The 14,499-nt window shown below is 33.6% G+C and overlaps 5 protein-coding genes across 5 annotated transcripts; 2 read left to right on the plus strand and 3 right to left on the minus strand.

Moving 5' to 3' along the window:
* The first annotated feature begins 1,540 nt into the window (after positions 1 to 1,540).
* On the plus strand, positions 1,541 to 2,574 carry Fdx1 (Ferredoxin 1). The gene is made up of 4 exons (XM_014235880.3): positions 1,541 to 1,698; positions 1,754 to 1,805; positions 1,971 to 2,077; positions 2,133 to 2,574. Exons 1-4 carry the CDS (start codon positions 1,602 to 1,604, stop codon positions 2,375 to 2,377), a joined length of 501 nt encoding a protein of 166 aa, XP_014091355.1. The 5' UTR covers positions 1,541 to 1,601; the 3' UTR covers positions 2,378 to 2,574.
* Positions 2,575 to 2,620: 46 nt separating this feature from the next.
* Positions 2,621 to 5,546, minus strand: LOC106618227 (protein FAM76A). Its single transcript, XM_014235879.3, has 6 exons — positions 5,302 to 5,546; positions 4,999 to 5,063; positions 4,812 to 4,925; positions 4,295 to 4,388; positions 3,603 to 4,055; positions 2,621 to 3,543 (listed from the first exon to the last, which is right to left on the minus strand). The coding sequence occupies exons 1-6, from the start codon at positions 5,383 to 5,385 to the stop codon at positions 3,163 to 3,165; spliced, it is 1,191 nt and encodes a 396-aa protein (XP_014091354.1). The 5' UTR covers positions 5,386 to 5,546; the 3' UTR covers positions 2,621 to 3,162.
* A 338-nt stretch (positions 5,547 to 5,884) lies between these two features.
* Positions 5,885 to 10,472, plus strand: Klp67A (Kinesin-like protein at 67A). The gene is made up of 6 exons (XM_014235870.3): positions 5,885 to 6,305; positions 6,372 to 7,080; positions 7,157 to 7,513; positions 8,920 to 9,736; positions 9,799 to 9,927; positions 10,016 to 10,472. The coding sequence occupies exons 1-6, from the start codon at positions 6,004 to 6,006 to the stop codon at positions 10,129 to 10,131; spliced, it is 2,430 nt and encodes an 809-aa protein (XP_014091345.1). The 5' UTR covers positions 5,885 to 6,003; the 3' UTR covers positions 10,132 to 10,472.
* mRRF1 (mitochondrial ribosome recycling factor 1) lies at positions 7,645 to 8,613 on the minus strand. The gene has a single exon (XM_014235872.3). The coding sequence runs from the start codon at positions 8,518 to 8,520 to the stop codon at positions 7,714 to 7,716; it is 807 nt and encodes a 268-aa protein (XP_014091347.1). The 5' UTR covers positions 8,521 to 8,613; the 3' UTR covers positions 7,645 to 7,713.
* A 722-nt stretch (positions 10,473 to 11,194) lies between the features above and the next one.
* On the minus strand, positions 11,195 to 12,841 carry Pdxk (pyridoxal kinase). The gene is made up of 5 exons (XM_014235871.3): positions 12,583 to 12,841; positions 12,384 to 12,483; positions 12,156 to 12,302; positions 11,752 to 12,075; positions 11,195 to 11,650 (listed from the first exon to the last, which is right to left on the minus strand). The coding sequence occupies exons 1-5, from the start codon at positions 12,676 to 12,678 to the stop codon at positions 11,403 to 11,405; spliced, it is 915 nt and encodes a 304-aa protein (XP_014091346.1). The 5' UTR covers positions 12,679 to 12,841; the 3' UTR covers positions 11,195 to 11,402.
* Between the last annotated feature and the right edge of the window lie 1,658 nt (positions 12,842 to 14,499).

A 14,499-nucleotide genomic window follows, 5' to 3' on the forward strand; every position in this document is an offset into this window, starting at 1 on the left:
TTCAAGGCAACAATACAATCTCTAAACGAATTGTTCATATCGTAGTACTATATATACTCGTATAGCTACCAAACCAACCAATAACTGATCAAAACTGATCGATCTAAAAATATTTGAGCACGGGAAGGGTAAAATATTTTCGGTACAGCCGAAGTTAATTTTTTATCTTGTTTTTGTTATTGTTGTAGCGGCAAAAAACATTCCTGAAGTCCGTTCCGGTTACTTAGACCAGACTATCATGGGAACGGTAAATATCCTTCCTAAAACGATTTTGAATAAGTGGACCTTTATCAGCATATATGTAAATTTCCAAACAGATTTACGTGCTCCCACTTTCGTAATTTTAATTGTAACAAATACTTATAAATCGTAATAATTACATGATTACAATCATACATATTCCTTATTTCAAAATTGCGAAGCATATTGGAAATAAACTCTCACTTGTTAACGAAATTATATATTTGTACATATATTTTTATAAATACCTTAAGCTATATTATGTGTAAAACAATATTGTTTTATGGCAGTACGTTAATTACATAGCATTATTTTCACGTTTCCTACGTTCCCGATCCTCCATTTTCCGGCGCTGAATAGCAAGCATTTTCTCACGCATTGCAAAAAGTTCATCTCTATGATTTGCTTTCACATTTATCGTTTCTATTGAACTAGTACATGATATGGGCTCGACTTTTAAGTTGCTCGATTTTCCCGTAGAATTTTTCGATGATGTTGCTTCTGAAGCGTTTTCGGTTAAATTTATTCGACGCTTTCGTGTATTCACAGAATTCTTCTGTTTTTGTGTCTTCAAAACAGCAATTTTTTCAACTTGCTTACTAAATTGTAGCTGTTTCACATTCTTTTTAAAATGTTTGGTGTTCGACGAATTAGAAGAATCTTCTGAATTTTCTAAGCTTACATTTGCAGATGTTTCAATAGTTTTAAATTTATCATTGCTGAAATACTTTTCAAACAAAGCCACAAGCTCTCCATGACGACGCTGCTGGTTTCGCTCCTGAATATCATTAATTTCCAACAGAGTATTTCTAATAGTACTTGTTATGGCTTCAACACCATCTTTACAATGAATACATTGTTTTTTAGAACATTCCAAATAATTTATAACTTTTAATATATTCCCATCAGTATCAATTTTGTCCATTGTCATTTACGCTGCTGTCCACAATAAACGAGTACGTATAGGATTTCGATTTACTGAAAAAGATATGATATTTAAAAAAGCAGCAATCATAAATCATCTATATCCCACAAATTTTTAACTATTAAGAAATTTGTAATAAGTGCAACTCCATACATTATATGGTAATATGCAATTCTTAAATATAAAATAGACAGCCACTTTACCTACCTACCTACCTAAATATAAAATAATTAATGTATGTCCAGAAATTATACTCAACTTGTTTGTAATTATGGTAATTGTTTACGAAAAATAATATAAAAGCAAAATAGTAAATTTATTTGACAAATATGTAAAGCGACTTCGACTTTTCGAAATTAGTGTTCGGCCTTTCGTAATTCGTAGATGGCGCACAAACAAATATCAGCTGTTTTATAATAACCTCAAAACAATTAAAATGCTCCGTTTAATATTGCGGCAATTTAGGAATATTTCACATAATTATCCACTTGTTCAACTGTCGCCGTCATGGAGGTGGATGCAGACAACCAATAGTAAGAACTTAATTTCTTATTATATTGAACTGATATATAATTTTCATGGTTCTAGCACTTTTCCATGGTGAATATGAATGGCAAGATCCCAAATCAGACGACGAAATGTATGCAAAATTTTATGTAAAACAACAGCTTCTCAGTGCGATTTCAGCCATGTTCGCTATCAAACTATATTGATGCATAAAAATACTCAGCCGGCGCTTGAACTCGCACCGAAAACTTAAGATAATCACTTTGTACAATGAATTGAAAATGTGTAATAATTTCAGTGTTCGTGTTACGTACATCGACAAAGATGGTAAACGCACTGAAGTCAAAGGAAAAGTTGGTGACAATGTACTTTACTTGGCACATCGTTATGGTATCGAAATGGAAGGTTTCTGATGACTAAATGAAAATAGTTTTATGGTATTACAATTATTAATTTACAGGCGCTTGTGAAGCATCACTGGCCTGCACAACTTGTCATGTGTATGTAATTGGAAATCATTACGATCAACTGGCGGAAGCAGAGGAAAAAGAAGACGACTTATTGGATATGGCGCCATTCTTACGTGAAAATTCACGACTTGGTTGTCAAATAGTATTAACAAAGGAATTAGATGGTTTACAACTGCAGTTGCCAAGCGCAACACGAAACTTCTATGTGGACGGTCACAAACCCAAGCCACATTGATCAACTGATCGATTAAAGCATACTGTTCAAAACTATGCTTCTTTCTATGTGATTACCTGATATATATAGAGCATTCATGCACTGAATATCTAATATTTAGTTCTTACTTTCACCTAGCATGAGTAAGACAAATAATTATTGCTATTCATATATGAATATGAATAAAAAATAAATTGTGTAAATAATCATAAACAGAAGAGTGTGCTTTTGTTATTTTTTTTTTTTATTCAAATTAAAGATTATCCACTTTACTTAAATAAGCTATATTATTAATGCCGTTGCAGAAATCAAAATATTGATCAAAAACTTGAATCTTAAAAATGTAAATAAAATAAAGTGTTAAATAGCCAAAATATCATTTGCAATGCACATACAACTAAAGCTTATAATAAAACTTTAATTTACATCATTCTTACTCAAGCTACAAAGTGACAATTGATATACTGTGCATTAAGTAACTTAAAATAATACAAAGTCTCACATATACATTTAACTGTGGAAATTTAAAAAAATAAATATCCATTCTTAATGTACATACTCTTATAATTGATACTAAGTTTTCTTACAATTTTTTTATATTTTTAATGAAAAACGGTACAACAGCTCATTTTATAATTATGTAAATAATGCTTGAAAACATAATTTAACATCATAATGGTTCACAAAGTAAACATTTAGTATAAAATTTATACATCTTGATTAAGTGGAATATTGTGTGAAAGCGTTGTATACACTCGTAAAATTTTGTTATACAATTTAACTAACACATTCTACTGTGACAATCATCAATTTGTTACCGGGCTATTAGAACCAGAACCCACACTCCTCTTTTCCTCGGTTTCTTGTTCTTCGTCACTTTTAAGTTCGTCTTTATCTATCTTTTCCTCTTTTACTTCCTTTTCGCGCGATTGCTCTTCCTCAACAATCTCCTCTTTCGGCGAAAAATTTTCTCGTTTTTCACGTTCACTTTGACGCTCCTTCGCGTTCGCACCGCCACTAGTTCCATTCTTTTTTGAGCTCTTCTTAACCGCAGCTAATTCTTTTAAGAGACTACTAACTTTACGATTAAGATTCTCTACTTTCATATCATGTAACCTATCAACTTCCTTCAACTTGTTGCGCATTTCGATTTCCTTTTCGAAGTTCTTGCCTTTAAGCTCTGTCAACTGAAATAAATTTACAACAATAATTATTTTTCTATGAGTTCCCACTTTCAAGTACTTACTAATTTATCTTTTTCCAATAATTCTTTATCCTTTTGTTGAAGACGCTTTTCCAAACTGGCGATACGTTCTTTTAAATTTGTCATCGCCACTACATGATCCGCTGAATTGGGATCAATTGTTATAACTGCTGGTGCTGCAATAGAACTTAATCCCATTCCAGAGCCGTTACCACTGCCGCTGCCACCACTTCCGCCAGATCCTGTACGACTTATTTTTTCAGGCAAATCACTGCTTGAAGATGCAATAGCATTACTACTTCCACTCCCACCAACGGCGCCACTACTTTTGATATCAGCTGAAGGTCGAGACGATTTTTTACCTGAAGTTGAACTCTCGCGATGAGATTTTTCATGCTGTCGTTTTTTAGCGGATATTCGTCCTTCTTGTTGAGCCTTAAGCAGAGCGCGCTTAAATGAACTGGTACACAGCCAACAAAGCAATTTACCATTCACCTGCAGATTAAAAAAAAAAAAGTTGGTCTAATTAGAAATTCTTTATTAATCATTTTATATGTATATAGTGTAAAAATATTTAAGTCTATGAACGCATACATTTCGGGAATTTCTTCTACACAACGTTCCTGAACATATTATTTCTTAAATTCATGAAAATCAATTTTTTCATAATCCAATATGCAATTAATATTTCACCGCGGAATTTCGCGTATATGAGGTGTTATTCCTTTTCTAACCTTTTTATTCTCTTCACGCTTATCGAAAGCACATCGCTGCTTGCATTCATCACATTGTATCGGTGGGCCATATTTCGCTTCGTAGGTTGCACATCTATCAATCATTGCATTTACAGGCAAGGTACAGGAGAATTTATGGATATATGTTGCAGGAGAAAAAAAGAAGAAGAAATGTTTGCGTTCATAAACGTTGCATTTGTAAAGGGATTGTTTTCAATAATCTACATTAGAGACTACAGTCTTTGATTTAACAAAGAATTAAGAGCTTAATAATTTCTATAAAAAAATACGAAAGCACAATATAAAAAATGTGTGGGATATAATGCTCCAGAGTAGCGTTTTTATATTCAACTCGATTGATAAAATACTACGTTATACTGAATATACAATGTACTGTTTAAATACTATTTTTCAAGCCCGTATCATATTTTTTATTGTGCATCCATTTGAAATTATGAATCCGTTTGTTATACCAAACTACATACTACATATAAACATAATTCACATGTATACAGACCTTATACATTTTGAGTTTCCGAATGCCGCTACAATCTTGCAACATTCACAGGCATTAGGTTTGCCATACTTATTCAGACAATGCTCACATTTTTTACAGGCTGTCTGATTCTTGCTGGAAGTGAAAACATTTATCATGTTTGTTAGTAAGAATTTTATATGTATATTGAGTTTATTGCAGTACTTACGTTGTTGGTTGGAATTCAGTGCGACAATAAGTACATTTAACAACGGAGCTATTTCCTCGGCAATTCTGAAAAAAAAGTGATTTGTCAAATATTGAAATTTGGAAAGTCTTTCACTCAATAAAAAGCACCGTTGCTACTTTCACTATGATATTTGCAAATGCGCATTTGCTTTAGCGATATTATATAGATTCGGTAATTTGGCGTCACAGTTCGACAAAGTTTGTCTACGTCATTCTATACACATTATTTTCCCAGAGTTTCAATTTCTTATTGCATGTCACCATAAATAAATTTGATCTTCACCTTGCATAGCTGTTGACCTGCAGACAATTCCTCAAATGGATGTCTTGAGAAACATTTTGAGCAAGCAAATAACACAGAACTCATAATTTAGCACTATTTAAAAATATTCAGCTGAAATAACTTATTTATAATAATTTATTTGCCGGGTTCGATTTCAACAAGTTTACTAAAATAATTACACTTTTGCAAAAGGACGCAAATCGCCAAATTTCTGTCAATACGATTCATGGAAAATGAAAATGGCGTACAGTTTCGATGAAACGACATAGCATACAGAGTTGCATAAAACAATTTTTTTTTTTGTTTGTTAGGAATATTTAATAATTGCAAAATCTGTTATAATAACTACTATTTTAACATAATATATCAAATCATTATCCTTTTAATGTCCAATAAGAATCATTTTTTTATATTCTAAAAATTCATAAATAATTAATAATACGTAATCTAATCATAATTTCACTTGAATCACATCCGACATATAAAACAACCTCGAATTTCACATTTGCTATTTCTATGATAATATGGCTACATTGTTGTCACTTAAGCAATACTACCAACCTAAAAATGATTTCAAACAGTTGAATATTCAAACTGGCAGCAAAAACAAATTTTTCCATCATAAACAAGACGCTGTACGAAAATTTAATTTTAGCTTGATTTTAAAAGCATTTACAAAACCTAAATCACAAAAAATACGAAATGTCAACAGAACAAACAAATATTAAAGTTGTTGTAAGAGTGCGGCCCTACAATCGAAGGGAGTTGGAACAGAATCAGCGGCAAATTGTCAAGGTATTGGACAACAGCACTCTTCTTTTCGATCCCGATGAAGAGGATGATGAGTTCTTTTTTCAAGGGACAAAACAGAACTATCGGGATATTACAAAACGTGTCAATAAAAAGATCAGTATGGATTTTGACCGAGTATATGATCCAGAAGCAACAAATCAACAAATTTTTGAAGAATGCACATCACCTTTGGTTGCTTCAGTGTTAAACGGGTAAGCTACGACAACTGTACATTACCCTTTTGAAACATTTAATATTTATATTTATTGCATTATTAGATACAACTGTTCCGTGTTTGTTTATGGTGCCACTGGTGCGGGAAAGACATTTACGATGCTTGGCAGTGATAAATACCCTGGTCTAACTTTTCTTACTATGCGTGAACTATTTGAAAAAATACAAATTCAAAGCACTACTCATAAATTTGATGTAGGTGTAAGCTATTTAGAAGTCTATAACGAATTAGTGATGAACCTTTTGACAAAAACTGGACCATTAAAGCTGCGAGAGGACTCGAATGGTGTAGTTGTTAGTGGGCTCGTTCTAAAACCAATTTATAGTGCCGATGAACTTTTACAACTACTGGCACAAGGAAACTCGAATCGCACACAACATCCAACTGATGCCAACGCAGAGAGTTCACGTTCTCATGCTATTTTCCAAGTTCATATACGAATGACAGACCGCAAAACGGGCACAAAACGCACAGTGAAATTATCTATGATTGACTTGGCTGGCAGTGAACGTGCTGCTAGTACAAAAGGAATAGGAGTCCGTTTTAAAGAAGGTGCTAGCATAAATAAAAGTTTACTAGCATTAGGAAATTGCATCAACAAATTGGCCGATGGAATGAAACATATTCCTTATCGTGATTCAAACTTAACACGCATACTGAAAGACTCTCTTGGAGGTAATTGCCAGACATTAATGGTAGCTAATGTTTCTATGAGTTCGTTGACATACGAGGACACCTATAACACTTTAAAAGTATGTACTTTTTGTTATTAATTATGATATTTTTTATTCATCAATTAATAATGAACATTTTTTTAATACATTTTAGTATGCGAGCCGAGCGAAGAAGATTCGAACAACACTTAAGCAGAATGTGCTCAAGTCCAATATGCCTAAAGATTTCTATATAAAAAAAGTTACAGAACTTATGGCTGATAATGAACGTCTTAAAGCTAAAGTAACTCAGCTAGAAAAATCTTCAGAAGTTACCCGATCTTATAATGAAAGTGAATTGAAAGCCTGGTATAGCAAGATTGATGAAGTGTATTTATCTGTTATGAAAACACAAGAATATGTTATTACTAATCGAAGCAAAATCAAGAGTATGAACTTTCGTGAGAAATTGAAGAAGGAAAATATAGCTTACAATACGCTGCTTGAGCGGAATTCCTTTAAATCAGAGGAGGTAAGTGCATTTAGAAATAATAATGTTCAATTCAATACGAAAACATTATCAAGGCGAATTGATAACAATTCTTATGAAAATCATTAATATTTGTAATGATATAAAAAAACACAGAAAAAACCAAAAAAAAATTTTGTGGCAGCTTTTTATTATTTTTATTACCAAAATATTTCAGTCTTAATGCTCCAAGCTTCATAATATTATGATTCGCCAATTAGCTCTTTTTGTTTCGTTGAAAGTAATTTATCTGCTTCTGCTATGTACTTGTCAGCTATAGCGGTTACTTGTGTTTGAATCGCGAAAATATCATCTTTAGATATATCACTTTGTTTCTTTAATTTTTTTATAGTATTATTTTGTATGTCTCGAATTAAATCACGATACTTGATGAAAAGTGTTTTCGCATTTTTCGATAGGTTTTCACGATGCTCCTTTGTGACTTTCGGTATAGGAATAAATATAGTAGTTCCATCCTGTTGTGGATTAAGATTCATGCCACTATTTGCAATTGCTTTTAGGACATCAGGTATAGTTTGAGGGAAAGCAATCATATTAATAACGATAGTTTTAGGATTTTTCCTTGAAATTTGTGCAAGTTCTTGTAACTCATGTTCAGTGCCGTCGATATGCACCCGCAGACTTTCTATAGCACCTGATGTTGAACGCAGTGATAAATGTTTAACAAAATCGTCTCGCATTTGTTGCACTGCTTTCTGCATATGATCGTTTACAGCGTCAAAATTTATTACTTCGCGAAGCTGTGCTTCATTGATTTCAACTTTCCCCGCTTTTTTACCTTTCTCCTTCTTCTTATCTTTGCTTTTTGCATAACCTCGTATCTGTGAGGTATTTATAAAGGCTGATTGTGCTTGTGTTACCCTAGCCAAGGGCAAGGTTTTAGGAGCATTGCTAATGCCTGGGAAAATTGGAGAAAAATTTAAATTTCCTAAATGTAAATTACGCGTTGACACATTCCGTAAAATTGAGAAAACTTTCCTTGTGTACATCGTTAAAACAATGCGTTTGATTTTGCAGTTAAAAATATTTCACCCTGATGCTTTTATTGCTTTGCCAAACGATTATCAATTTTGACGTTTCAACAGATTGGGTGATCAGCTGATAGCAACATTTTGCCAATTCTCTTTTTTCTATCTCTTATGTTTTTAAAGGTATATATTTACATATAGACATCTAAAGGAAAACGACGAAGTCCATAATTATGTTTAATTAAATAATAACTTAATAAGTTGTGTACATATGTATATGTATGTATTCTTGAGTTCAGATTATAAAAATTCTTTTTTTCCAAAAGTAGTACTTGTACATATATAATAAAATCATCACACTTACATTTTCAGAAATGATAAAAATACTTATTTTTTCTTTATCTTGTATTATTCCTAAAGGTGCTTGCTGCTTCCACCTCTGGTTACAATAAAGAAATCGCCAGGCTTGAAGAGGAATCTATGCTCTGGCGCCGAAAGTTGCATGATGCAAATAAGGATCTAGAAAAACTTAAGAAGGAAATAAAAGAATCTAAATATGTTGAAATTTTGGAAAAATATGAAAAAGGAAAAGATTTGGAAGTGCGTTATTCAAAACAAGATATTACCATCAACCACATATCCGGCATAAATGTTGAATTTTTGCGGGATTCAGATAAACTGCGCAAAGCTTTTGGTATGGCATGCGAATTATTACAAAAGTCGTATGATGATCTCAATACAAATATGCAAGATAAATATGAACAATTACAACATTTTTTAAAGACACATACATATTTTGGCCAAGAGGATTATAAAAAAGACATCGATGAAGATTTAGAAGTACCAACACTAAAGATAACAAATGGAAAGCAGTTGCATAAAATTACTGACGCCGATATACCCACAGCCAAGAGCACTGTAAAAAGATTTCGTTCGCAACGAACAGAGTTTGAGAATGACTTTGAGTTAGGATTAGATATTATGGAGGACACGGATTCTGATGACTACATTAGTAATTTCAAAAAACCTAAAATCAAACATGCAATTATGGATGAAACACATGTGTTGTCGTGCGTCACAGATGATGAGTACAGTACGAGTACGGATGTGAGTGCGAAAAAGTCAGTAACAGAGAGCAAGGAAACCAGCAGCTTAACGCGAAAAAAGAATTTCGTCAGTAATATACTATCGGAGCAAATAGCTAAAGTGCCAATGAACAAGGATCGAATGAAGAATGGTGGTTATTTATTGCAATAAACCTAATTTTAAATAAGTTGACTTAACAAATTTTTATTGCAGTGTTGTTGAAATCGAAGACATTTAATCATCATGGGCTTTTAAAAACTGTAACCGCTGGCGTACAAAAAGAAAATAAAAAATTCAGTCCGGGTCGCGTACGTAAAAGTCCGCGTAGTGTTATGGTTAAATGTAAGTATTAAGCATGGTAGGTGCGTCGTCAGACATCCATCCTACCTACCGTAGTAGAATTTTAACTAAATTTTATATTCTTTTATAGCGCTTGCGACAACTGCGAACATTGTGAAACGACAAGCAGTGCGCACAGTAAATGCTAATAGCCATGATCCTATCGTTCGAATAAACCGCGCTGCCTCTTTTAGAGTTAAGAAATAGTTTTCCTTTTTTCCTTTCCAATTGACTTTCAGTCCAAATCTATGTATTATAGTTTACATCATCTATATTGCAAGTAATAATATACACACATACTTACATACATATAGACATATATCATTCAGATACATTGTATTTATATCTATATATTTAAATCTAAGATTTTTAGCTGTAATGTTGAAACAACTACATCAACACAAAACAAACAGATTTTATTGGTGTGAAATATTAAAAACTAAAAACATAGATCGAAGATAAATTTGTATTTATGAAAATACGACATTTACATATACATATATTTCTGTGCTATACTCCAGTTGCAAATAAATTTAGCTTTAATTATATTTATTGCTATATTCATCTCGTCTGTGGTAATCGTGCATATTATAAGGTAGTCTAAAATTCGTGCCCAGCGCAGCTGCCGATAACACCGACACAGTATTAATAAATAAATATAAAAGGATACCAAGATTAAGGACCAACAACAGTGATATTGGTAGAGACCCTGCAACAGTGCCAACACCGAAATGGTTTATATCAGAATGCAACATATGCGGTGCAACAGCATATGGGTTAAAGTAACCGAACTCATTTATAGGCGATTTTGCTTCAGTTAATTGATTTTTATAATTAACTGATATACGGTCCCAAGTATCTTCACTCCGACGGATTTGTGGACTATTAATATTATGCTGCTCAACAAGTTCGCTTTCAACTCCTTGATTGTTGTTGGAAGGATTCACCGCCATGAGTTTATATCGACCACTATTATCGTTTCCAACAGTTGCTTTAAGCGAATACGGCAAAATGGAGGCTTCAGCTGGCGGCACATTTTCAAGATCCACAACTTGAGTCAAGGCGGTCGTAAGCGAAGCACATATGTAAATTATGAATAAAATTAAATTGAACATCTTAGTCACTCGTTCACGTCTAAAAATAGTCTAATCTATTTACACAATTTTACGCTTTTATATACAAGCTTATTGTAATAGCTTGTGTACATTAGAGTGACAACATAAACGTTTTGCGTGTACATTTAGGTTGAATGCTTTTCAAATGAATGCTCTTTTTCTGCATATAATATTTTACATTTATTATTGTCCTCTAAACCATATAACAATAGAAGTACATACGTACATATATATATCATATATAAACATTGTAAACGTTTTTAAATAGAACGTGTACGCTTAAAATGCCAGTTAAACGCCATAGTGATTAAATGCTTTTGTTCTCTGTGTCCTCAAACCGGTATAATAAAAAGGGATCAACAGTTATTTAATTTCTTGTGCCTTTAGCACTACCAGTGGGCTTTCAATAACGCCTTTACTTTGTATCAATTTAAGTTCGCACTCTTGTGCAGTAACTTTACGTTTACCGGACAAAATTTCTACAGGCATAGATTCAAGTGTGCGTTTTATAACAGCTTGCAATGAGGCTATCGTCTTCTCAAAAGCGACACCTAAATCATTGGAGTAGTGACTGTGCGCCAGAAAAAGCGAAGCAAATAGGTCACCAGTGCCTAAAATTGTAGCGAGAATTCCGAGTATTAATACTATTCGCATTTTTCAATTATTTTTTTTACAGTATTTCCCATAGTTTAACATTTTTAACTGTAAATACCTGTGAATGATATGCCGTTTCCTTGACGTGGAATATTTATTATATAACGATTGCCATTTTTCTTGCTTAAAAAAGCACGTAACTCATTTTCTCTGCCCAGTTCACTGCTAGAAATCACCACGGTTTCGATATCACGATCATGAAACCATTGAACCGCCGACCAAATATCGTCCTCGTTAGTAATCTTTTTTTCCGTAAGCAATTCGACTTCATATTGGTTTGGAGTTATTATATCGGCAAGTGGTATAATTTCATCGCGATAAATTGGCAGCAAATCTTCAGGTACATACATTTCGCCATTGTCTCCCATGACAGGATCACAAACTACATTTAATAAGATAAATGTAAAGTTAATTTACACAAGTTTTTAATCAGACACTTGCTGATATTTAGTTATAACTTACCATATATCAAACGTGGATTGATTTCCCTAAGCTTTTTTACAATATAAGAAATTCGTTTTAGAAAAGACCCGTTACCAGTATAACCCGTTAGTAAATGAGAGTAAAATTGTAGCAAGTTATTGGCCTCTAATCCTTCAAAGAGTTCAACTTCAAAAAAACAAAAAGAAAACAAAATATTATATTGTATATATACCTATATTAACTTTTTTAGATATTAGTACTGCGTACCAAGTTCTTTTTCTTGCAATATTTGCCCTTTGATGGTTTTGTAACCAGTATGATTAGACAATTGCACAGAATTTATAGCATCAACTTCAAAACCCAATACCTGTAAAATTGTAAATGTTTGCTTACCAATGACGAATTGTGTAAATATACATAAATCTAAATACAAAATGATTTACTATATAGTGGTCATATACTTTACCTGTAATGGAAACGCTGCACTCTTATTCCCGACATAACCGTGCACTACGTGACTTTGTATAGAGAGTACACGTCTGTCCAAGTCTGGATTACCCATTTTGATCTTCTATGAAGAAACATATACAGGAATTAAATCAAGGTATTTTATTTTATGGATACCGAAACCGTTATATATGTATGCGCTTATGAATTGAGACCGCAACCAGAGAACGTATATCATAGAGAATGCCACGTTGTATCAGAGAACGTATATCATAGAGAATGCCACGTTGTATCAGAGAACGTATATCATAGAGAAGGTTCAATTGCGGACCAGCGTGTGAATTGTCAAAACCTAACAAGACTTTATTAGTGAATTTCACCACATCTCGCTCGGAAGGAGAAACTTTAACAGTGGCGCGTAAACAGAGCTGAGAATTCAATGAAAATTATGCTTTGATATTACCAGAGAACGTAAATGAATAGAGAAGGAGCAAATGTTAGCTGTACTAAAATGTTAATTAAGATGAGTTAACATCGAAAACGCGCAAGTTCGAAAATAAAATTTCACCATCCTATCAATTTACGCAACGAAACTACACCACTCTATAAGCAAAATGTATACACATACATATGCACAGATGTTCTTTGGTATGCACATGAACAAAAATTAAAGTAATAAAAACGGAAGAAATTGACTTCTAACAAGAAAATATAAATAATGAGGGAAATAATATGAAAATAGAATTAAAATATCATTTAATAAAAAAGGGTTATAAAAATAAAAAAAGATTATAAAAAAATATCTGATAGTGTCAATATGTATGCGAGCTCATATATGTATGTATATGTGTATATACATATGTATGTTTGTGGACAAAGTCGTCATTTGCTTGTTTTCAACAACACAATGTCTGCGCGAACTCGCCGTTATTTTGTTGGCTTGCTACCATACACAGAGGCATAGATCCATGCACAGAGGAGTATATTATTATGTTGCTTAATTTGTATTGAAAAATACTGATGCATTTATGAATTATTTTTGTAATATAATATATATTAGGTAAAGTAAAAAGTTCGTTCGGTTTTTTATTGATTTTTCAAAAGATGATAACTTTGTGTGCATTTGTCCGATTTAAGTCAAATATCTGCCGTTTTGTTCATAAACTTGTTGCCACCGAGATGCCAACTTCATTACACCCCTTTCGTGGAAGGCTGCGTCCCTATTGGCAAAAAACTCGGAGAGCCAATTTTCACAGGCCTCTCTTGAGGCTAACTTCTCACCATTAAGTGCGTTCGCCATGGACAGGAAAAGATGGTAATCACTTGGTGCCAGGTCCGAACTATAAGGTGGGTGCATTAGGACCTCCCATCCGAGCTCCCGGAGCTTCTGGCGCGTCACCAAAGACGTGTGTGACCTGGCGTTGTCCTGATGGAACACAATTCGGCCTCTGTTGATCAAAGATGGCCTCTTCTGGATGAGTGCTGCCTTCAAGCGATCCAGTTGTTGGCAGTAGAGGGCCGAATTGAGCGTTTGGCCATAGGGGAGCAGCTTGTAGTAGATGATTCCTTGCCAATCCCTCCAAACACACAGTAAAACCTTCCTGGCCGTCCATCCGGTCTTGGCTACCGTCTGGGCCGCTACCCCGAGCTTTGACCACGACCGTTTGCGCTCGATGTTGTCATAAGTGACCCATTTTTCATCGCCAGTCACAATCCGCTTCAGAAACGGATCGATTTTGTTGCGATTCAGCAGCGATTCGCAGATGGGAATTCGGTCTATCATGTTTTTTTGCGTTAGTTCGTGTGGCACCCAAACATCGAGCTTCTTTTTGAATCCAAGGTTATGCAAATGGTTCCAAACGGTTTTCTGGCTTAACTTTTGTTCCTCAGCAATTAAATAAGTGCTCACTTGACGGTCTGTTTCCACTATTTTCAT

Source organism: Bactrocera oleae, chromosome 6 (assembly GCF_042242935.1).
Source record: "Bactrocera oleae isolate idBacOlea1 chromosome 6, idBacOlea1, whole genome shotgun sequence".
Classification (NCBI taxonomy): Eukaryota; Metazoa; Arthropoda; class Insecta; order Diptera; family Tephritidae; genus Bactrocera; species Bactrocera oleae.

Bases quoted from the DNA above. Each gene is read 5' to 3' on its own strand.
- Fdx1 (XM_014235880.3), top strand. From the start codon at position 1,602: ATGCTCCGTTTAATATTGCGGCAATTTAGGAATATTTCACATAATTAT. The intron at 1,699-1,753 runs GTAAGAACTTAA...TCATGGTTCTAG, and splicing joins GTGGATGCAGACAACCAATA to CACTTTTCCATGGTGAATAT. The intron at 2,078-2,132 runs GTTTCTGATGAC...ATTAATTTACAG, and splicing joins TTATGGTATCGAAATGGAAG to GCGCTTGTGAAGCATCACTG.
- LOC106618227 (XM_014235879.3), bottom strand. From the start codon at position 5,385: ATGAGTTCTGTGTTATTTGCTTGCTCAAAATGTTTCTCAAGACATCCA. The intron at 4,389-4,811 runs GTCTGTATACAT...AATGATTGATAG, and splicing joins GGAAACTCAAAATGTATAAG to ATGTGCAACCTACGAAGCGA. The intron at 3,544-3,602 runs GTAAGTACTTGA...AATTTATTTCAG, and splicing joins TATTGGAAAAAGATAAATTA to TTGACAGAGCTTAAAGGCAA.
- Klp67A (XM_014235870.3), top strand. From the start codon at position 6,004: ATGTCAACAGAACAAACAAATATTAAAGTTGTTGTAAGAGTGCGGCCC. The intron at 7,081-7,156 runs GTATGTACTTTT...AATACATTTTAG, and splicing joins ACACCTATAACACTTTAAAA to TATGCGAGCCGAGCGAAGAA. The intron at 9,737-9,798 runs GTGGTTATTTAT...TTTTTATTGCAG, and splicing joins CAAGGATCGAATGAAGAATG to TGTTGTTGAAATCGAAGACA.
- mRRF1 (XM_014235872.3), bottom strand. From the start codon at position 8,520: ATGTACACAAGGAAAGTTTTCTCAATTTTACGGAATGTGTCAACGCGT.
- Pdxk (XM_014235871.3), bottom strand. From the start codon at position 12,678: ATGGGTAATCCAGACTTGGACAGACGTGTACTCTCTATACAAAGTCAC. The intron at 12,484-12,582 runs GTAAAGTATATG...ACAATTTTACAG, and splicing joins GTGCAGCGTTTCCATTACAG to GTATTGGGTTTTGAAGTTGA. The intron at 11,651-11,751 runs GTATTTACAGTT...CTACAATTTTAG, and splicing joins AAACGGCATATCATTCACAG to GCACTGGTGACCTATTTGCT.